Below are 21,870 nucleotides of genomic sequence, written 5' to 3' on the forward strand. Positions count from 1 at the left end.
CCTCTTTGCTGTATGTGTTTAACCTGCCCCTCCACCGCACCCCCAGCTTCTGTTCCCAGCTTTGTGGGGAGAGTTAGACTGTGGCAGGGCTGGGGACGAGGGGGGCAGCCAAGTGCCTCTGGGGTCCTGGCCTCCCTCCCTCCCCCTCTGCAAGGTTCCAGCAGCAACGGGAGGGGGGCAGTGGGAGCGCCAGCCCAGCCCTCCTCCCTCCGGCCTGTCTCTGTCTGAAGCAAAGGAGGCTCTTCAGATTCTCAAGTTTGCGGGGAGGAGGGAGCTAAGGTCGAGGAGGGTTGTGAGGCGGTGGGGGTTGTGGGGGCCTTGCTGTGACACCCACCGCCAATTACTATTTTAGGGAGGGAGGTTGGGGCGCCCCGGCCTGCTCCCGCGCGGCTGGCACTCCTGTCACTCGGTCATTTACGCACTCACTCACCCACCCACCCACCGTTTCCCCTCCTTTTTTTTCCTTTTAGAAATCTGTCTTTCAGGTTTGCCAGAAGGTAGGCGTTCATCACTCTGGTTTTGTTCTGTCCTCCTCCTCCTCCTGTGCAGTACTAACCTCCTCCCTGCCGGCTTCTTCCTCTCCTCTCCTCTCCCCCCCCCCTCCCTTCTGTGCCTTCTGGCTGCTAATGGTGTCTGTGTGTGTGTGTGCGCGTGCACAGAGCATGCTTAAAGGGACAGCAGGGGGGTGTTAACTCCCTGCCTCTGGGATGTGGGGTGGAGAAAGACCCCCATTGGCTGTGGCCTGCCTCTCAGCTGCCTGCAAATGAGCTGGCCTGGGACTTGTTGGGGAGGAAAGTGGGAGGGGAAGCCGCAGAGGTTGCTTGTTCACCCGGTGCTGGGCCTCCTCCTCCACTTGGGCATGCTGTCTCTTTAAAGGTGCCTGCCATATTCCTTGGTCCCCCAGGCTGGGCCTCTGATCTTTAACCGAAACCCTTCTCCCGCCCCCTTTCTCTTTCACATACATGCCCACCCACCCCCCAACCCAACTAATCCCCTTTCTCCCTGCATGATGGTGGTTAGGAGGCGCTGGGCTGTCGCTGTGCCTCTATTGCTTGCAGCTGCCTTGAGGTTCAGGGTGGACATGTGGGGAGATGGTTGCCTTGGAATCTGCATGGCCCCAAAGAGCAGATATTATTATCCTGTGGCAGGTTTTGAGCACAAATCTGGAAGATACTAGCAGTCAGTATGTTGGGGGTTGGTTTCCTTTCTCTCCCCACCCCTTAGCCTTTTTATCTTGTTCTTTTTTTAGAAAGGGGGAGGTTGTTAGTCCTCATGGGAACAAATCTGCAGAAAGTGTCAGCAGGTTCCACTTGGAAAGACTCTGGGTTTTTGCTTGTTTCTTTGGACATCCCAGGGCACAGGGCAGGATGTGAACCCTACATACCTCTTTGGTTCTGGCGTGTTCCAAGAACCCTGGCCTTTCTCATTCAGGCTACTTCACCTTCTTATTGTTTCAAGTTATGCTGAACATCTAACAGATTTCTCTCTTTGGGGGTCAGGAAGGAACGTTTTCTCCTGGGTAAAATTGACTAAAAGTGGGGGTTGGGGTGGGCTTTCTCCCCCTCTACTCATGAACAGCAAGTGCTTTAAAACCTTAGCATTGTGGAGCTACTTGCCATAAGATGGATTACCAGGGATGGGGAGGAGAACAGAGGGGTTGAGCAGAGGGTTGTGCTAGAAATGACCTCCTCCCAGCTCTCTGGGACCATAAGAGGCAGCTGCAGCTGCTGTGTTAAAGGCTTGTGGGGGGGTGAAGGTTTCTCCATTGATTCCCACCATCCTCCGCCCCTACCCCACCTCCTGCCTGGTGATGGTGGATGAGCAGAGAAGGAAGCACACTGGTGATCAGGAAGCAAGTTGCTTGTTTGCCCCCCCCCTCATCTGAGCTGGCATGAGGGAGCTCCATTGGCTGTTGCAAGTCACATGGCTTAGTAATGTATGTATGTGGCTGGGATATTTAAGGTTAGCAAGGAGTGGGGGCTCTGTGGCACTCCATGTGTTAATAGCTGCTTGCTCCTATCTTCCCCAGCCAGCATGGCCAGTGGTTAGGCATGGAAGGACTTGTAGTAGTCCCACAAAATCTGGAAGGCCAAAGACTAGACACACACACCCTGGTGTATATGGCTCTTCATCCCCCAGAAAGGGGTATCCAGAATGGCAAGCAGTAAATATCAGCAATACCCAGAAACAAAACAGAGACAGAGCTTAAAATGTCTGTTTAAAAGGCCAGCATCACTTGGCATCAATGCCAGGAAGGTAAATAAAATAAATCCAGAAGTGGTGCTTTGTATAACCAAAACCAAATCAAAAGGGTGCATGCTACTAAACATTCGGAGCCTGAATCCAGCGAAGTGGCAGCTTTGATAAAATTGGCTCTCAATGTCACAAAACCATTCTCCCAGAACAGCCCATTGGGCTGCTTAAAAACCTGATGGAAACCAAAGTGTTTTTAGTTTGCCATCTCTTGAGACTCGTAAGTGGATTCCGCAAACTGTGAAGCCACCTGGCAAGGGTTGTGCTCTTCTTTTGCTCTTGCATGGTGGTGCCATCAGCACGCTCTCCTCATTTGCTGGTCTCAGTGGGCAGGTGGATTATGATGCAAGTTTCTATGAAGCGGGTGCAGAGTTGGGCACAGTGTATTTTTAGGCTTGGGGAATGGTGCTCAGATGAGAGGGGAAGCACCTCCCAAGCCATTTACTTTATATTGCAATAATGTCTAGAATTCCTAGAGCATGATTAATACTATTTAGCATTGAGGGCCACAGGGGAAGGACTGTAGTTCCATAGTAGAGCCATCAGCCTTGCATGCAGAAAGTCCCAGGTTCAATCCCTAGCAGCATCCCTAGGTAGGGCCGGGAGAGACTCCCTGCCTGGAACTCTGGAGAGCTGCTGCCAGTGTAGACTGTACTGAGTTAGATGGACCAGTGGTATGACTCCGTATAAGGCAGCTTCCTATATACTGATTTTCGAGTGTTAATGTTTGCATTCTCTCCGTGGTCCTTGCAGCAACCCTGTAAGGTAGGCTAGTGGTGGTATTGCAGATGGAGGCCGAGAGAGATCATGGCTCATTTTGCAAGTTTGTGGCAGAGGTGTGCTTTGAGCTGGTGATCACAGCACAGCCTCTTCCCCCTGCCACTCCAGCTCCAGCTCCTCTTCTCTTCCCTTGCTTGGCTGTGGCTTCTGCTTGTGCCGAGGGACCAGGGAGAGAGGTGCTGCTGTGCATCCCACACCTGCAACCAGCCAGCCCAGACGCCCTCCTCCTCACCACCATGTTGGCAAAACACACTTCCCAGCATGCTGCGCAGTGTTGCATGCCGGGGACCTGTGGGCTTGGCATCAGCCCTTGTGACACCCTCACCAGCCCCTTCCTTGTCTTGAGTTGCCCCCCCCCTGCCCCACCTGCCGGTGATGCACACTCATTCCCCTGCCCCCTGGGAGAAAAGGAGAGCAGGTCTAGGAGCTGCTGACTGGAGGGTGCCTGATACCTTGTTCTCCTGCTCTGTTTTTTGAGGAACCTGCATGAGCCCGAAAGCAAAGACCGTGTGGAGACGCTCAGGTGAGATGCAGCCAGTGTCACGGGGCCTCCCCCAGCCTTTGGGGGAAGCCTTTGCTCCACTCTGTCTGTTTCTCCAGCAGGGCCAGGCTGCTCCCTGGCACCTCCTCTCCGTCTCCTCCGTGTGCCTGTCTCTCTCTTCTGTCGCTCCCAAACTACTACTTTGTGTGTGTGTGTGTGTGTGTGTGTGTGTGTGCGCGCACCGCGCTTGTGTGCATGTTTTTCTCTCTCCCCTCTCTAGCTCTTGGTTGCCGACCAAGCTTGGCTTCTGGGGGCAGCCGAAGGGGCCGAGTGGGGAGGGCGCCCTTCTCTGCTCACTGTCTCGCTCTCCCCTCTCAGGCCTCACATGGTGGGCAGCAGCGGCGACAAGGAGCGGGACGAGAACCGGGAGGCCAAGCCGCGCTCGCTGCGCTTCACCTGGAGCATGAAGACGACGAGTTCCATGGAGCCCAACGAGATGATGAAGGAGATCCGGAAAGTGCTGGACGCTAACAACTGCCAGTGCGAGCTGCAGGAGAAGTACATGCTTCTGTGCATGCACGGAGCGCCGGGCCACGAGGCCTTTGTCCAGTGGGAGATGGAGGTGTGCAAGCTCCCCCGCCTCTCCCTCAACGGCGTCCGCTTCAAGCGGATATCAGGCACCTCCATGGCCTTCAAGAACATTGCCTCAAAAATCGCCAACGAACTGAAGCTTTAACAGGCCCCCCGGGGGGGCCCAGCCTGCACGCGCATGGGGTGGGGGTTAGGAGTAAAAAGCTGCAATTTTAACTCTGGAAGGGTTTATTTTTCGATACCCTGGTGCAGGACGGAGATTGGGGGGGGCAGGGAAAGGGGCGGCAGCTGGATGTTTGGGGACATCCCCCCTCTCCATCACTCCCCCCCCCGCTGCTGGATCGCCATGGAGACAGAGTGCGTGGGGTAGTGGCTGGCAGCCACCCAGCCCGTCTCCGTGGCAACAGTAGTGGGAGCGTACCAAGGGCTGTTGGTCTCTATAGTGACTGTGTTGGGGGGCATCCCTTTTGGTCTCCGTGGCGACCATGGTACTTTCCTTTTATTTCTTTTTTTGTTGCACATGAGACAGGGTTTTAAATTTTTACCAAACACAGCAAAAAGCAAAGATGGGGAAATAAGTGGACACCCCCCCAACTGCCAGAGCTCGCCCTTCCCCACAATGCCTTTCACCTCCCACAATGCCTTTCACTCGCACCCTCCTCTCCCGTTCCTCATGTTGGTGGTGGGCTTTCAGCTGCCAAGCGTGTGCTTGCTCACTCATGCCCTGGGAGAGTTGGGCTTTCCTAGGCATAACAGTGCCAGTGGTTCTCCCTCTGGGTTTTCCCCGTCAGGCCAGTGATGGACGGTGGTGGGTTCGGACGGTTCTGTAGTTGTCCTCTCCTCCCCTTCCTACTCTCGGCCAGTTCTGCTCACAGAGATCAGGGCCTATTTTTGGCAAGACCGTTGGAAGGAGCACTGTCCTCCAATTTGCTCTTCTTCTGGCAGGGGTCCTGAGACCCCCTATAAGAAGAGTGGGGTGGAGATTCTAGCCATGCATATGGTTGCCTCCCACCTTGGAAGAGCAAAGGGTGGGGAGTGTCCCAAGCCACAGTGCTCCATTTCTTCACCTCTGACGACCCCCCTTCCCCGGCAGTTCTCTTCCCCGTAAGCTCCAGGAGCAACAGCATAAAGCTAACAAGGGGTTCTGGGAGCAGAGCATTCCTTTGTTCAGCCCGAGCCAGTTTCTTTTATGGGCTTTGACAGCTTGCACAGCATCATGGTTAGAACTGCTGCCCCATCAGTCTTGCTGGTGCCTTGCTTGTTGGTTCCGATCCCAAGCCCCCACCCCCCGTCTCCAGCACTTCCAGGCTAAGATAACTTTCAGCCTGTTTCTTCCTGACCTGGGATGCTCTGGAACACATCAGACCTTGGCCACCAACTTTGCACACATGTTCATATTTGGCTTCTTTTCCTCTGTGCCCGAGAGTGGCTTTGGCTGTTACTAAAGCAAGTGGCACCATCTGCCTGTGGGGAAGAGTTGCCTGAGGGGTCATTAGCTGGGGAACAGCTATTTTTGCCCCAGTATTTCCATTACGGAAGACGACATACTGATGTTTGTCTTGCTGATGTTTGGGGGCAAGAGGGAAGAGTTTTGTGGTGGGGTATGTAGGGGGACTCTGTTAACACTCTCCCTGCCCAGGTAGTGGTTGCAGCAGTGGTCACCAGTATCTTACCAGTATGGTGGAAGATAAGGGGAGCTAAAAAAAAAAAGATAAGGGGAGCTACCCCTCCCATTTACCTCCTTCCCTGCATCTATAAAAGCAGGATAGCACAGCCTGCCCTTACTTCCCTCTTCAAAAAACTCCCCTTCTCGTTTGACAAGCCAGCTTTCCCCCTCCTCTTTCCAAAGCACAAGAGAAAAATGGGACCCTGGCTGCAATTACCTCTCTTGTTCCTCCCTCCCCTTCACACCACCCCAAGCTGGGTTTCTTCCATTGTCATATCACCACTTGAGAATGTATTTTCAATCCTCTTTGGGGTGGTTGGGCTCCCCACCCTGGCAGTCTGTACTGAGCTCCTTCAACCCCACCGTCACACACACACACACACACACACACACACACACACACACACACACACAAATCTGGTTTGTATATAACTGTACTGATACCTCGGTTTTGTGAGTGGTTACTTTTTTTTTTTAATTCTGATCACAAAATGCCTTTTTTTAAAAAAAGAAAAAATCATGTCCCGTTTTTGTTCATCCCCCTCCCACCCCTCTAGGGACGCTGCCGTTTGATGTAGTTTTACAGGTTCTAGATTAAAACTTTCCAGAAAGTACCTGCCTGGCCTTGGCTTCCTCTGTTCCCACCTCCCTCCCCAACCACTTTGCCTGAAGATGTGCTTCCACTCCCTGAGCGGCTACAAGCCTTGGTACCGTCCTGTCAAGAGTGGGTGGGGGTGGCTCCATGGGGCTGTGGTGATGGGAAGCAAGGCCTAGGTGCAGCTGTTCCAAGTGCCCAGTGCTTCCCCTTGAACGTGGAATGCTAATTTTGTGCCCCCTTCGCATATTTTTTTGCTCTGTGCCCTGACATAGGCAGCAGTTGGTGAAGGAACTGATTAAGAGGGGCAGTGTGGCATCCACATCATAAAATGCTGTGGCCTGCTGTGATGCCCTGAACTGTTTTTGTATTCTGGGGAGATGCCGTGTTCCACAAGAGTCTCCCTCTGTCCCTGTTACAGCAGGGTGAATTGCTAAAGGCTCTGGGAGTGGCAATTTTGATGTCACCACATATGCAATTCCTTCTGGCCTTCGCTGTGTTCATCTTGCTGTGGCTGGCAGGACTCATCCTGGGTAAAGCTGTCTCTGTGACAGGATCAGAGCACCTTTTGGAAGACCATGCCTGGGAGGAGGCTGATGGGGCAAAGACCTCCTTCCTCTTGCTTGTGACCAAGTAGCTTGCCTGATTCTCCCCTTTCCATTCTTATTAAAAGCCAAAGAAGAAAAATCATGAGCTCCAGACCTGTTTTTCAGAAGGGGAGGGGGAAGCCTTATCTCCGACATGCATCTTGAGACATGACAGCCCTTTGCTAGAGCACAGAATTTATCTTCTGCCTTGATTTGGGCAATTGTGAATGCCACACACTTTCCCCATGCTCCATTGCCTCCTGAGCTAGACACAGGGTGGAAAGACCAGCCAATTGTAACAAAATAGCTTTATTGAAAATGCTCCATGGACGACAACAACAACAAAAGACTCCCAGCAATGGGTGGGGCCTTGGAGGGGAATCGTACACAGAAGACTGCCCAATCCTACTCTTTAGGGAGCCTGGCTGCTGCCGCCTCCACCACTACATCTTTGCTGCCAGGGGCTCCTGCCTGGCAAGGTGGACAGGCAGGTACAGAGCAAATCAGGCTGCCACTCATTCCCTCCCCACCTCCTTCCAAATCGCCATATAGAAACTGGAGAGGAAGGGAAATTGCTGTTACAGAGAGACGGGCATCTTTACTTGGGAGCACTCTTGCCTCTGCATCCAGTCTGATCAGGTGTAAATCTCCCCTCCTTCCTCCCCTCCCCCCAAGCTTCCACCGGTGTCAACTCTGACATACATACCTTCCCTTGCCCTCCCCCAATCCCCGATTCACACAGGCACTGACGCAACTGATCCTGCAAAAGTGTAAACATAATCCAAACCCACCCCAAGCTACTAGTCCTATCACTTCCTTTCTTTTCCCTCCCCTCCCAAGAAAAAAAACCCACCCCCCCCAATGTACATGGGGGTTGGGATTCCTTGCCAGCTTTCTGGATGCTACCTGAACTGGGTCAGATGATAGTTGGGACCCCGAAGCCCCTCCTTCCCCTGTTCCCTTTTTATGACCACAACCGATGCACACCTTGTGGGGGGAGAGGAGGACTGTACCAATCCCAGCTGTGACTGTTGTGGAGCCAGGCTCACAGATGTCAAAGGAAGCACTCTGAAACCCCTCAGAGGGAGCTGGAGGAGGGAGGAGGGGGCTCTCCTATCCCACCAAGGAGTGATGGGGGGTGCTGGCCACTGCGGGGTGCTTGTCGCGAGGTGGCTGGCCGAATGAGCGGGGGTGGCGGCTGGTTGAGCGACAGTCTGGGCTGCAGGAAGCGGCCTTGCTGCAGTGGTGGGGGTTGGCGGTGCAGCGTGGGTGCTGTTGGAAGTGTGGGCCTCAGCAAAGGGGGTGGCTGTGAGAGGGCAGCAGGTGGTGGCCGGGGAGACGCTGGGAGTGGCGGCGGAGGGGGCAGTGGTGGTGGCGGCTGCTGCTGCTGCTGCTGCTGCTGGGAACGGGACACCGCAGTGATCTGTACCTGCAAAAGGGCAGAAGGAGAGCTTTCAGTGCTGGAGAAGCTCAAGAGGTCTGTGCGGTGTTGGTACTCGGGGGCAGACCCTCTCCTCACCTCGTCTTCTTCCTCACTGCTTGCTAACGAAGCGCTAGAGCTCTTTTGGTCCTGGGAAGGGGAGCTACCTTGGGGGGCAGCCGGCCCCACACCCTCCTGCTCAGCCTCCCATTCTTGCAGCACCTCTTCCAAGTTGAACCGGCGCCGGTAGCTGACAAAGAAAGTCTTCACCTGGGCTACTGTCTTGTTGCCAATCACCTCTGCGATGGCCTGGAAATCTTTGCCGTATTTTCGGATGGCTGAGCAAGAAAAGAGGTGATTTTTGCACCGTCCCGCAACATAACCAAATGACACCATTTGGCAAGCCAGCTACCTACTGTTGTGTCTCCAGGCCCCAATCCATGGTGGAAAAGTTTGGTATACAGGGTGCCACTTTAGGGTGATCATAACCTGCACTCTGGCCCTCAAATCCCAAAGACCAATATCCTTCTCTGATACAACGGAGGGGAATAACCCATCCATCCTCTCCTAGTTCAGCCCTGCATTGCTAGGAGGAGGCAGCCTGTCACCTCTTTGCTGCATGGGTTCCCACCTGCTTGACCTTGAAGGCTCACCCTGTACAGCCAGCAGCTGTTCATCTGTTGTCCAGCGTGAATTGAACTTGATGTTTGTCTGCAAGAGAGAAAAGGAGTGTGTCTGAGCTTTGCCTCCCTCCCTCTTATATGCCTCCCCCAAACAGAGAAATCTGGAAACTACCATTACAGAAAAAGGGCAGCTTGCCTGCGCATGCACACTCACCTCAGGTGGCCGTAGTTTGTCTATTCCACCTTCTAGCACCTGCTTCATACTGCTATTGATCTGCTTGATGCTCTGTACCTAGTATGGACAGAGACTGGAAGGTCAGGAGGCAACAGCTCCCTTGCCCACCCCATAGTCTGAAGAGCCCAAATTCTTTGCAATATGAAAAGGAGAACAGGTTTTCCCTAAGGGGTGGTGCATGCTCATTGGGAGGGAAGCAGGCAGGCAGCAAGTTGTGACCACACGTACACACTTAGGATTTTGCTACCTGGCGCTTGAGGGAAACCAGCTGGGAGTCCAGGTGGCGCAGGGTGACAACAGCCATGTCGGGGCTGGCAGACAGGCCCGTAATGTCTTCCTGGCTCAGGTACATGCCCTTGGGAGGACGCCGGCGAGTGCGTAGTGGGTGGTGCCGATACTGTGACAGTTGCACCTCCTTCTTCACAGGCCCTGGTTTGCTGTTCAGGGGCTTCTGGTAACTAGGCTGGAGAGGAAGAACGAGAGAGAAAACTGAACAGGAGTCCATCCTGCCACCTCCCTTCAAATTTACCATGGTTTTTACTACCCCACTGCAGCTCTTCCTCCCATGCCCTTTAATGCTGCTTCCTTGAGGAGCTGGATTGTAATCTGTCTTGGCAGGGGTCACTCCTTGGGTTGTATCTAGTGCTAGTTGTACTCAGTACAGATCCACTGAAATTAATAGACATGACTAACTTAGGTTCATTAATTTCAGTGGGTCGGCCCCCCAGGTAGAACTTCACTGGTTACAACCCTATCTTCCATAGGTTAATGTATCGGCCAGTCCTCTCCCACCCAGTTCCTTTGACATATAGTTGTCATTCATCTAAGCAGTTTAATATTCCTTGGCACATGACATCTTCATCCTGATAAATTCAGGACTTTGTGTGCCCTGTACTTAAAAAACCCACCAAAAAACATTTTCATGGCAAAGTGAAAACTTTTGCTAATTTTTAAAATTCAGGACACTGAAATTGAAAAAGCTAAATTTCATACTACCAACAGCATGATGGTACTAGCACTTATTCCAACATCTTCAATGATGTGAACTTGAACTGTGTTTATTTCAAAGCTTGCCTGTTTTCTTGCCGCTGAAGGTACTGGAACCATGTTGACCCTGGTTTATCTTAGCTACCCTTAGTTTAGACCTGTTAGTGGCCATTCCCCTTACCTCCTTCTTGGGATCCATGGCATCAAATTCACCCTCACTTGCCTGCCGTCCTTCCTCCAGTTCATCATTACTGTAGGGGAAACGCAGCAGACGTTAGAAGTTATTCTGCTTGCTCCAGAATACGACTTGCCTCTCCTGCTGTCTTTTTTTGTTTGTTTCTCCAAATAGGTCTCTTCCCCCTACTGGGCTACTGCCATCCTTTGCTTTGAGCTCTTCTGGGAGGCAGTACAGTGGTGCCCCACTAGACGAAATTAATTCGTTCTACGAGTTTTTTCGTAGAGCGAATTATTCGTCTAGTGAAGCGGCAATGGAGCGTGGAGGTTTTCGTGCTAAAAAAATAATAATAATTTCATCTTGCGAAGCAGCCCCATTGACTTTTTCGTCTTGCGGGGCAGCCTCCGCTAGACGAATGCCGTTCGTCTAGCGAGGCATTCGTCTAGCGAGGAATTCATCTAGCGGGGCACCACTGTAATTCCTGCTGTTCGTTGCATGCTGGCTCGGCTTCACTGGAAAAAACAAACTTCTGGCCATCTCTGCTTGTGCCCCCACTTTTTCCCAAGCAGTGGGAGAGACTTAAATTGCAGGAGAAAATTTTGGAATTCTGTCACATACAATTTAAAAAAAGGTTTACAGTGATACAGTGGTCTTGGAATTTTAGGTGTCCAGGCTGTGTCCACCCAAGTATTGAGTACAAGGTAGTCACTTCCAAGCCATCAACGTTTTGCCTGGTTCTGTCCTTGCTAGGTTGCAATTGGTTTTATGGGCAAATCTTGACATTATATTCAGCTTAACTGGGTTTGGGCAGGCTCCTTACCTCAGAAACTGATTTGTAGTGTTTCATTAATTGGTGGGGTCCCACTAATGAAACTGCTTTGTGGTTGAAGGCAAAGTTATTGGCTCTGTGACAGGCGCAGCTACCCCTGCTACAAACCCTTTCCTTCACGAGCCTGATAAGCCCATCCATCCCACGTACGTGCACTCTTGGTCTCTGACCTGTCATCCTTTTCCTTCTTGCTGAGCAGCTTGCGGGCCTGCCGATCCATCACGCTAGTCCTGCTCCGGGTTTTCTTCCAGGAGTAGTAATACTTCACCAGGCTGGGAATCATCTTATCAGGAAGCTAAGCAAGGAGTCGCAGGAGGAACGGTGAGTAGAAGAGGGAAGCCAAAACTTCAATTACTGTGTGGCACAAGGTAATTCTAATAGGCATGTAATTAGGCCATGGAGTGATGCTCAAATACAGAGTTAACGAGTAGAGTTGTGGCATTGGGTCATTCGTTTATTGTGTGAGAGAGACAGGAGGTGCCAGAATGGGACTAGTGAAATGGGGAGTCTGGTCCAGAAACAACCATCAGCCCATATAATTGCACAAGCTGGCTCCCCATACAGAGTGAAAAGGGGAGTCTATTATACAGAATGGTGGAAAATCATGGTGCAGCCAACCCTGAATTTCAAGCAGGCCGTAAAACAGTTTTGTAAATTATCAATATAGGCACATATCTGGTTGCAGGTTTTGGAGGGGGACTTATGCAAGATACCCTCAGCCTTACCTCCACCTTGCTGCTGTCCCTGTTTCCCATTCCTTGCCCTCTTCTTCTTGGCCAACTGAACCAGGGCCAAGAGGGTGAGGAGAGTCTGCTCCCCTCCTTCACTTCCATCACTGCTCACCCAGAGAACAGCCTGGAGGTGGCAGTGGGGCTGCGGAAGGGGCCTGACAAGACCAACCTGGCACTGGACACTCATGAGAAGAGGACTGTTCTTTGGACCCCAGCCACCCTGCCACTTACACCAGCAAGAGGGGAATGCATACCATCTGCTGGATTCGAGCAAAACTCTTGCCATGGAAGCTGAAGGCTTGCTCAAACAGGACTTTGTCCTCCACCGTCCACTCATCGGGGAATGGTGTAAAATTGGCCAAGTCAGCCAGGGACTTCTCCACGTCGTGTTTGTGCCACAGCAGCATCCCCAGAGCCTGTTGGGGGAATGAAGGCAATGGGTAAGAGAGAAGAGTGACTGCCCCAGCAATGGAATGTCACTCCTGAAAATGTGGCTCCTGAAAGTCTACCGATACCTAAGTTTCTGGCAATTCTGAAGATAACCTTAGAGGTTACTTTAGGCCATGGAATGGCACGTTTCTCAGCTCTTGGGGGAGGGATCCCTCTTAAATGTATCTGCCAACCTCTCACCTGGTCCTGTGGTATCACATTATTTGCTATGAGAAAATGCCTATCTTAAGACTGGGTAGCATTGTTTCCAATAAGCTTTTACTGGCTTACAAGTTGATGCTAAATGGAATGAAGTGTCCAATAAATCTAATTTGGTTAACCCGATCAAACAATGTCTAGTTTTGTGTAATTTGCTCTGCTCCTATGGAATTTGTAGGATTTCAGAGATGTTGAGTTAGGGTCAAGAAAGAAGGGGTTGTATTCAACTTAAAATTTACACTGAAATTAATGACCACCACTAAGTTAGGTCCATTAATTTTAATGAGTCTACTCCAAGTAAAACTTGTTGAAGCACCACCCAGGGAATCCTGTTTGTTTTGGTTTTCCTACCTGCTCTATGTTGTATCCGTGCTTCTCCTTGGCCATGGCAATATATTTGTCCACTAGAGGGAGAAAGAGGCAACCGTCAATGCTGGGGGAGGGAAATAGAGAAGATGTAGATGCTTCGTCCTCTGACATCTCTTTCCCTCGGTGGTTGACTAGCCTGCCTGCCTGCCCAATGGGGATGGCAGTGATCATTTCCTCTTCCATGACATCCACAACCACTTTTGGGGCTTCTGATGAGGAGCCCCTCCTGCTAGCAAAGAGGGGAGAAAATTGAAGTGTTCTGTTGCGGTGTGCCCTCCAGAGGAACATAAAAGCAGGCATGTGGCCAGGGGTCCAGCACACACTAGATCTGTGTTACAAGAGATTTGACTGCAGGTCCCATGTGAATTCATGTTTGGGAAGGAGGGGAGAAGCATCCCCCATAGAAGTGGAAAGTGTGGCTGTAAAATATATTATGTACATGTGATATTCTCACACAAACCCTTAATGACAAAGCCATTGGGGTGACAGTTGGCCATGCATCAATCTTTTGCCGCCCTCCTCAAAAGCGACAGCATTACCTGGGCAAGCAGAACCCCAACTTTGGGCCTCTCTGCTTCAGCATAGGCAGCAACAACCTTCCCCCCCCCCCCAAGCTGCCTGCACCAGCCAGATTAATAACCCAGGAGCCGGAGGCAGCGCACCAGCCGCTCGGTAATTGCTTCTAGGAGTCCCAGGAGGGGGGAAGGGGGAGCTGTCAATCAGAGGCTCTGTTACCAGCTGAAGATGGAATGCATTTCCCCACCCCCACCCCTATTTTAGCCAGGCTGGTTCTTGGTTGATTCTGGAACTGGTTCAGAATCCAGGCCAGGGAGCAAAGGCTGTTGGAACATACAACATGGCCTGAAGGGAGAGAGCTCCACAGGAGTGCACAGGGCCCAGCCCCAGCCATTGATCTGACCTGGCCTTTCCACTTTTTACACAATAAAGAGGGAGGAGCAACTCACATTTGGCATCAGAGACGCAATGATTTGGAGACCAGACGAGCATCCCTTTCAACTCCTTGTTGCTGTAGCGAGCTGGGCTCTCTGAATTACAAAGACAGAGGGAAGAGAAAGCTTTAAGCACTCTGGGCAGGATCTCCTGATAGGTTCATCATCTGCTGCTGCTGAAAATCAAGGTGGTGAGAGAGGATTGCAGTTGTGCTGAAGCAAGCAGTGGATGGCTTGGTGTCCACACAAACACAACCTCTCTCCGATATCCTAGCCAACAGTGCAAGCTATCCCAGCTCAGTCAGCTTCCTATTTTCCTGGTAGGTGATCGCCCTCCACCCCCCATCACGCCTGCTCAGTCTGCTCATGTCTTCAGTCCCCACCTGTATTACACATTATTCACCACGTTGGTGGACCCCTCCCTTCACTCTTGGACCGCATATGGGGAGGAGGGTAATTTCACCCCACTCATCCCGGAACCAAGAGCAAAGACAGGTGGAGCCTCCAGGTCCAGAAACTAGCAGCTACGCGTTGCCAGGGTGGTTGTAAGCAGGAGGCGCCAAAGATTTGGCACTGGAAGAGAGTGTGACTGCATTAGAGCTTCAGGCTGCTGCCAGGTGCAGGAGGGGGATGGTCAGAGAGAAGCCATCTGGTGCAGCAGGGTGGGGGTGGGACCCGTCGCCCTTGTTCACCTTAGGGAGAAATGCTCAGGTTCCACTTAGGAAGGAGGAGGACTCGGAATGGACACTGCAATGATCCACCAGGACTGTTAAGCCAGAGCCTTTATTTGAAGGAGACAGGAACATGACTGCCTTCTTGCTTAACCCTCTTCTGTAATCTGTAATGCTTATATGTGCCCCCCCTCCCTTTACCTGGTTTGCACTCTGGAATCACAGCTTGGTAATCTGCTCCCACACGGATCATGCTGTCTGTAAGGGAACAAGAAAGACAAGCTTGAAGGACCTGCTGCTGCAAGGGAGAGAGGGCAAAGGCTAGCTCAGACAGCGATACAAGCCCTCAAGAGAGGAGACGGATCATCCCTTGGAATGGGAACAGTTCACTTTTGGCTGGTGCTTCCTGCTTGAATAGCCTCAAATGCCCAAAGACATTCCCAAGGGATGTGGAGAGTGCAGGAAGCAGAATGAGATGCTCCACTGCTTTTAAGTTCAGTGCTCCAGCATAGTATTTGGGGGAGACTTCTACTGTATATGAAGGGACAATTACATGTTTTGGTTGGGAGTAGTCCTGACTCTACTTGAGATATTACAGTGGAGCGTTTGTGTGTTCCTTCTATCACTGCCTTGCTCCATCCTCAAAGGTGGTGGCGGTATGGCCAAGGGGGCAACAGTATAAATGGCTGAGCAAGCTATAGCAGCATTCCAAATGAATAAGGAGGATGTGCACTCAGTGCACATAGCCTCCACCACCCAAAGCACTTTGGCACGAGAAGCAAGGACCCTTGGGAGCCCTCCAGGGAAACATCAAGAGAAAGGCTACTGCTGAGAAACCTTCCCAGGCAGCAAATGCACCATTTTCAGTATAACTTTGGATAGCCTGGTATTTTCTCCACCACCCTCTGCAAACTCCTGTTCCTTAAAAAAAAAAAAAAAACCAAAAAACAAAACAAAACCCCAAGCTACCAAGCAGCTGCTGAACGGCAGGCAAGATCTGGAAACATTTAGCCAATGTCATGCCAAGGAGCTCCTGAGCTTTCACTTTCTGGCAGAGGAGCCAAGAAACACATGCTGGGCTGGGGGCCGAGTGTCTGCTGAAAGGGCTCCATATCCATTCTGGGAAACACCCACACTGTGCCCTACAGAGCAGTTTCTGGGTGGGGGGGGGCAGTGATGGGATCCTCATGTGGACATGTGTTTGGCAATCTAGATGCAGGAAGGGGCATGGTTCTCCTGATATATCTTGGGGGCACCACCTGCACCTCCCCCAAGAGTGCATCTGGCAGCTCTAGGGTGGTGTTGGGCAGGGTGGGGTGAGGGGTGGATGTCAGTTGGCAAAGACAAATGACACCACCTTAGGGCCATGCACCATCACCACCCGGCTCACTAGTGCATGATCCAAAATTCAAGGTGGAGAGAGAGAGAACTGGAGAAGGCAGCAGTCCTATCCAACAGTTCAAGAGAGCTACAAAACCTGCTGATGGATGGATGGCCATCAGGGTAAGCACACACATACACACACCTTGGAATGCAGATGACACACTGAGGTAGCTTCTGTCCAAAATGTGTTTTAGAATGAGAGCTAACTAGGGTGGTTTTACTTGTGTTGTGTCTCTATAGCCTGTGGCAGATGGACAAAAGTCTCTCCCCATCCAGCCTATCAACAGCACTGTATATCTCCTAGAGCAGATGTTCAGCTGCAGGTGCACCAGTGGACGTGTGGAGTACTGGGCGGGGTGGGGGTGGGGGTGGTGTCCCTCCACCACCACATCCCACAGAGAATGGAGGGTGGTGGAAGAGGAAGAGAAAGAGAAAGCCTAACAAAGCCAGAGGTGTGCAGGAAATCATAACAGAGTTCGGGTGGGGAGAGAGATGACAGGAGGGCTCTGGGGACAATAAAGCTATGAGCTCAAACCCAAACCAACTTTCTAATTCTAGCCCCCAGCTGGCTCCTTTGTTAACCTGGCCAATGGGTGAAGGTGGAAAAAAGGAAAGGGGCAGTTGCAGAGGATCCCCACCCTCATCGGGCTTCTGGGTCTGATCACACAAGCAAAAAAGGATCAAATGTCAGAGGTAAGATAGGTGGGTGATCACTGAAGTGTGAAGCAACTGGAAAGGATTAAGGGAAATAAGTGTCTCTTCCAACCACAGTGACCTGGCAACTATCACACTGTTTTATTCAAGGATCCCAGGCAGTAGCATAACACATGCTTGGGCTGACATTTGGAAAGATGCACTTCACTAACAGCACCTCACCTTTTGGAACACCTTGAGCCAGACTAACACCTGTGTGCCCCCCTTTCTTCTTTTCCTCATGTCACAACACTGAAGGAGGTCATCATCTGCTTCCTGCAATCAGGGTAAGTCTCTTTCTTTTGCACACTCCTAGCCCCTCTCCCTGCACCATCTCTGTTGCTTTACAAACCACAGTTTTCCAAGTTACATGTTTCTCACACGCTGTCATATGCACCCCAAAACATTTTCTTAGATATATTTTCCATCAGCTGTGCCCCCACAACCTCACCCCACAGCCCTCATGGAGCCAGATTTCTCTCTGCACACGCACATGCACACACACCCCGCATTTGTTCATACCCCACACTCTCCCTCTCCCACGCCCACTCTCACTCTGTGGCCAGTAGAGGGCAAGGTGAGCCTAATAAAGGCCTTTCCCCTCTACTGGAAAGAGCCAAACTAAATCCATTGGTGTCATGAGCTCAGTGGCCTAAAGTCCAGCTCCAAAAGGGTCCCTGATGCCAAACTCTTTGTTCCACCACAGCACAGCACAGTGGACTCTTCTCAGCCCTCTTTTTAACTGGGGCATCTTAGACCAACCCACGCATCCATTGGTTCAAATCCTCCCACCCCCTTGAGTACAATGAAGTCTTGAGAAACAGCCACTTTTAATAACTCCTTGTGTGAGCATAGCATGTAGCTCAGCTTGGCTTACCGTGGGAGTGCTCCTCTTCACTGCTGTCATCTTCTGAGTTCTGGTGGTTGCCGTTGGTGGCTGACTTGGACCGGCTTCTGGACAGGATCCCTGATTTTTCCATTACGGAAGGCATCTTCCAAGTCCCAGCAGACCACCAGGCTGGGAAAGGATATATTTTCCCCTTCCAGTCTTCGTACCTCTTTCAGGAAACTGAAATACTTGTGTGTTATTTAAATTTTTTAAAAAATGAAGTTCCTCCGTCGCTTCTCCCCCTTTGCCGCAACTTCCAACTTTAAAACATTAAGAGGAGGAAATTAATGCCCCTTGTAAAAATCCATTGCCGTGAAGGTAGGAGTTAAACGTAAATTCTGAGCAAAGGGAGGAAAGATCAGAGTTCAGGTTTTCCTTTCCCACTCTGAAATTTTGTCTCTCATTCCAAAGTTACTGTAAACTTCCTTGTAATGGGTATGAACCATGAGGGGAAACTCGGTACTGCTGAAGTTATGTAGGAGATGCTCTGAGAAAGTGGGGAGCTTAACACCTGGAGTAGGATATGTGTTTGGGGGAGCAGCAACCTAAAAAAGATAACTTCTAAAATAAGCTGCTTCTCCAGTTAAGATCCCAGATGTCTCCAATCTGCAAAAAAAAAAGAAAGGGGAGGGAGGAAATATCACCTTAAAAATCCTAGGGAAACGTAAAAGGGGGAGAAGTCCTTTGGTCCCTAAAAGTCTACCTAAGCCCCCCCCCCAAAATCAGTCCTTTTCTTTTCTTCTTCAGAGCTGCAGTAACTTGTACAAAAAGGGAATATCCTCTCCAGAGTCCCAGTTTTTATCACCAGGGAAGAGAAGAAGGATCAGGAGGAAAGCCTCCCTCGTGCGTGTGAGGCACTTAAAGGAAAAGTTGCATGAGGAGGATTATTTGCAGGCGCTGCCGTCTCCTACTGCTGCTGCCGCCACCATCTCTTTTTCCCTCCCTCTCACACAATGAGTCTGTGGCTGCTTTGCTCTTGCTCCTGCTGCTGCTGCTGCTCCTGCTGCTGTTGTGAGAAAGTAGTTCCAGTTCTCTGCCTTAGCACCTCCCCTCAGACTCTTCCGCCTGCCTACACATCTGGCCAGAGGAGGCACGCAGGGGCAAGAGGCGCACAGAAAGGGGAGGGTGGAGGCCAGATGTGCAGAATGGGGAGGAAAAGGTCAGGAGCGGGGAGAGAGCACATCAGTCCTCTGAAAGCACAAGCTGCTCTGTCTTAAAAGAGAGAGAGAGAAATGAAAAGAATTCCCATTTCTTCAAAGGGGTGAAGGATGGAGGAAGTCTGTTCCCCTTGTAGCGAATGAGGAGAAGGTGCTGTGAGATGCTGATATTCAATTCCCAGCAGGAGACACGTGGGAAAGTCTCTCTTCCCCCTCCATTGCTTCTGCTCTAATCTGGCTTCTCTCACTTTCTCCTTATCCAGGAGAAAGGCACTGTTTGGTAGCAGCAGAACGGTAGCATCTTTATAAGACATAGAACTGTGAAGTCATCTAACACTCTCAAAATTTCACTTAGCTGTCATTTCATGCTCACTATGTAGAGCTTTGGCTGCTGTGTATGGGAGAGTTCCAAAGTGAGAGAAAACAAGTCCACACCCCTATATCAGATTGACCTATTCCCTCGGCATCACTATCTCCACCGCACTGCTTTTTAGAAGACAGCTTCAATCTGGACAGCTCTGCAATTCTGCAGAACTGAACTAGGAAAAGCCAAATGAACCAACTCACCCCACCCTCCACGCAGAGGGGCACAATCAATTGAGAAGGAAGTTGCCCTTTACTAGGCTCATTGAAATGAACATGAGCGATACACTATGATGTTCCTGCACAGCTCCCATTCATTTCAGGGGAGCCTATGTAAGAGAATTACCAATGATTGTGAGTCCTACTTATCAGATCGGACCCTTTTCTCCTCTGCCACACCACAATCAGCTGCCTAAGGCAGCCAATTAACCTTTCCTCATGGTTGGGCTGCTTCTGTCTAAATTCTCTTCAGTGGTCTCACTCATTGAAAAGGATAAAATGGTAGCACTTACACAAGGTTTACTACACACAGGAGCAGCCCATGCACGAAGCGAGGTGAAGCCATTTGCTTCAGGTAGTGTATGCAACCCTCCCCTCCCCCATTGTTGTGTGGCTGCCAGCCCCACCAGGGCTTCCTGCACCACCAACACAGCACCATTGCCCTTGCAGCTGCACCCTTGCCACTGTGTCGTGGTGGCAGCATGGGCACAGCCACAGGTGAGGGTACAGTTGCAGTGCTAGAGCTGACCTGGATCTGCTGGGGGGAGGGAGCAGCAGGGCATTTTGCCTGCAGCGACAAAATGTCTTGGGTCAGCCCTGCACACCTGTGTCTATGAATATATATCACAGTGAAGAAACAAAAAGCAAATGTTCTTTAAAACCCCATTACACGCAAGTTAAAAATATTATTCTAGTCCTTTTCTCTTATAAGATGGGTAATACTAAACTGATTTACAAGGAAAATACAACATATCGGGTAGCCACTTGGATTCAAACCAATCTTCCTGTGGGATGTCTTGCAGAAGTGACACTGCAAATGTCAGTGTTGGGGGTGGGGGATTTAAGCCACTTCCTGGCTACATTCAAGATTAAACTGAATGGTGGTTATGCATTTAACATTGTGCGGAGAAACTCAGGTCCATGGGTTGAATGCGGCCCTTGGGACTCTCCTTAGGCCACACCTCTTGCTAGTCCTGTGTCCATGTTCCCAATCCAAGATGATCTCTTCCCTACCTCCTCTCCCATCCCCCACTTGAAGAAACTGCTTTAAGTATTTGGCAATGTGTATCTAGGAGAGAGGAGGTCCATTTAATTGTGTCTAGCAATAGGCACTCAGTGTGAGATGGCCAGAGTGAGTAAGAGTTCCTGAGGAAGAATGGCATAAGGTATGAAAGGGGTCCTTAAAAGGGAGCCACAGATTTAGGCTCTTTACACACCAAGCACTTAGAGCACTCCCGACTCATAGTGCTGGGAACTTTAATTTACACCTCACAGAACTACAAATCCCAGCACCCCTCTCAGGAGTTTGATGGGAGTGTTTTTAATGTGTGGGGTGTACGCTGCCTAACTTTTAAGACCCGGGTTTACCTAACTCTACCCCTTCTTCACACGGTGACCCAGGACTCCAGGAAAATTGTCCATCCAATTACCAGCTACTAACCCAAAAAACTCTACCATGCTTTCCTCTATTCATCCTTTCTCTGTCTATCCCAGCCTGCTTAACATTAGGTCCTTTTCCTACATTTCCCATCAGCCTGCTAGAACTTTCAGTGATTTCTACAGAAATTCACGTGGTGATGCCCCCCTGCTTTCCCTTTTTGATTGTTTCAGGCATTCTCTCTTCTTCCATTTCATAAATATCAGCCTCTCTTATTTCCTGTCATTTTACTCGCAATAGGATTCACTGTGGGAATAGACTACCAGCCTCCAAGGCAGCCAGACTGATGATTCAGGAGGGCTAAAAAATCTTGTGGAGATCTGAAACAGCATGGCTAAACAGGGCCATAAAATAATGGCTGGTTGAGGAGGGCTGTGGTGGGTGGCGGGGAGAAGCAAGGTGACAAAGCTGCGCCTGGGTGCAAAGAGGCATGGCACTGTCAACATGACAGAGAAATTCCCTGCTGGAAGGAGAGAGCAGAGGAGGAACAATAGCTTCTTCCCCAACCCTGCTGCTTGGAAGCTGGAGGAAGCAAAGGGGAGAAATTTAGTAGGGAATTCTGTTTGTTCACAGACTCTTTGTAGCAGCTCTTTGATGTGTCAAAGGAGCTCAGGTCCTAGGCTGCCTTCCAGCCCTGTACTGTGGAGGTGGTGAGGAGCGTAGTGGGGGGAGAGGGGATTGAGCTGGCAGGAAGGGAGGGAGGACTCTGGGAGCTGAGGCCATCCACCCTGTCTCTGGAGTCTTGTTTGTTTCCTGGTCAATTAGCTGGAATGGAATGCAGGGGTCAGGGTTTTCTATCTAGGCTGCTTCTGCAAAGGAGAGCAGTTACTCTGGTTTTGTGTCCTGAGATGGGCCATCATCCCATCTTCAGCTCAATTGTAGAACCTGGTTTTAATTTGCATTTTATAGAGTCCATGAGAGGACAGAATAAGAGGGGACAGCCATGTGTGGATGAGGGGGGGCAGTTTGTGCCTGATTGATTATGGTGTATGGAGCTGCAGTCCATCATCCAGGAAGCAATACAGGCTTCTCTCTTCCCTACACAAAGGAGGGGGATTTGTGGTGTTGGGGAGCTGTAGTGAAGAGGATGTAGAAGCACATAACTTCTGCTTTCTACAGCAGCAAAATCTCAAAGCT

The 21,870-nt window shown here is 50.8% G+C and overlaps 2 protein-coding genes across 7 annotated transcripts in view; one reads left to right on the top strand and one right to left on the bottom strand.

Annotated features, from left to right (window-relative positions):
• MARK2 (microtubule affinity regulating kinase 2) overlaps positions 1-4,326 on the top strand; it is a 104,131-nt gene extending 99,805 nt beyond the window's left edge. For 2 of the 5 annotated variants that reach the window (XM_033174905.1, XM_033174906.1), the window contains 2 exons: positions 3,512-3,556; positions 3,893-4,326. In XM_033174905.1, coding sequence (XP_033030796.1) covers positions 3,512-3,556; positions 3,893-4,250 — 403 coding nt within the window. In that variant the 3' untranslated portion in view covers positions 4,251-4,326. Of the gene's footprint in view, positions 1-470; positions 498-3,511; positions 3,557-3,892 lie in introns of all 5 variants that reach the window. The other 3 variants (XM_033174904.1, XM_033174907.1, XM_033174908.1) reach the window with 3 other exon arrangements.
• Positions 4,327-7,243: 2,917 nt separating this feature from the next.
• RCOR2 (REST corepressor 2) lies at positions 7,244-19,225 on the bottom strand. Of its 2 annotated transcripts, none has more exons than XM_033174909.1 (12): positions 17,545-19,225; positions 14,793-14,849; positions 13,936-14,016; positions 12,953-13,005; positions 12,208-12,369; positions 11,393-11,517; positions 10,400-10,469; positions 9,479-9,694; positions 9,211-9,288; positions 9,027-9,084; positions 8,473-8,711; positions 7,244-8,382 (listed from the first exon to the last, which is right to left on the bottom strand). In XM_033174909.1, the coding sequence occupies exons 1-12, from the start codon at positions 17,657-17,659 to the stop codon at positions 8,032-8,034; spliced, it is 1,605 nt and encodes a 534-aa protein (XP_033030800.1). In that variant the 5' UTR covers positions 17,660-19,225; the 3' UTR covers positions 7,244-8,031. The 2 variants fall into 2 exon arrangements, with proteins under 2 accessions (XP_033030800.1, XP_033030801.1); XM_033174910.1 differs by lacking the exon at positions 17,545-19,225 and adding an exon at positions 16,851-16,882.
• Between the last annotated feature and the right edge of the window lie 2,645 nt (positions 19,226-21,870).

This window comes from Lacerta agilis, chromosome 17, assembly GCF_009819535.1.
Source record: "Lacerta agilis isolate rLacAgi1 chromosome 17, rLacAgi1.pri, whole genome shotgun sequence".
NCBI classification, from domain to species: Eukaryota; Metazoa; Chordata; class Lepidosauria; order Squamata; family Lacertidae; genus Lacerta; species Lacerta agilis.

What these genes read in the sequence shown, in the direction of transcription:
- RCOR2 (XM_033174909.1), bottom strand. Translation starts at nt 17,659, where the DNA reads ATGCCTTCCGTAATGGAAAAATCAGGGATCCTGTCCAGAAGCCGGTCC. An exon ending in TTGCTCGAATCCAGCAGATG is followed by an intron (nt 11,518 to 12,207) that starts GTATGCATTCCC and finishes CTCCTTGCTTAG; the next exon opens with CTTCCTGATAAGATGATTCC. An exon ending in TGGTTTCCCTCAAGCGCCAG is followed by an intron (nt 9,289 to 9,478) that starts GTAGCAAAATCC and finishes TGTCCATACTAG; the next exon opens with GTACAGAGCATCAAGCAGAT.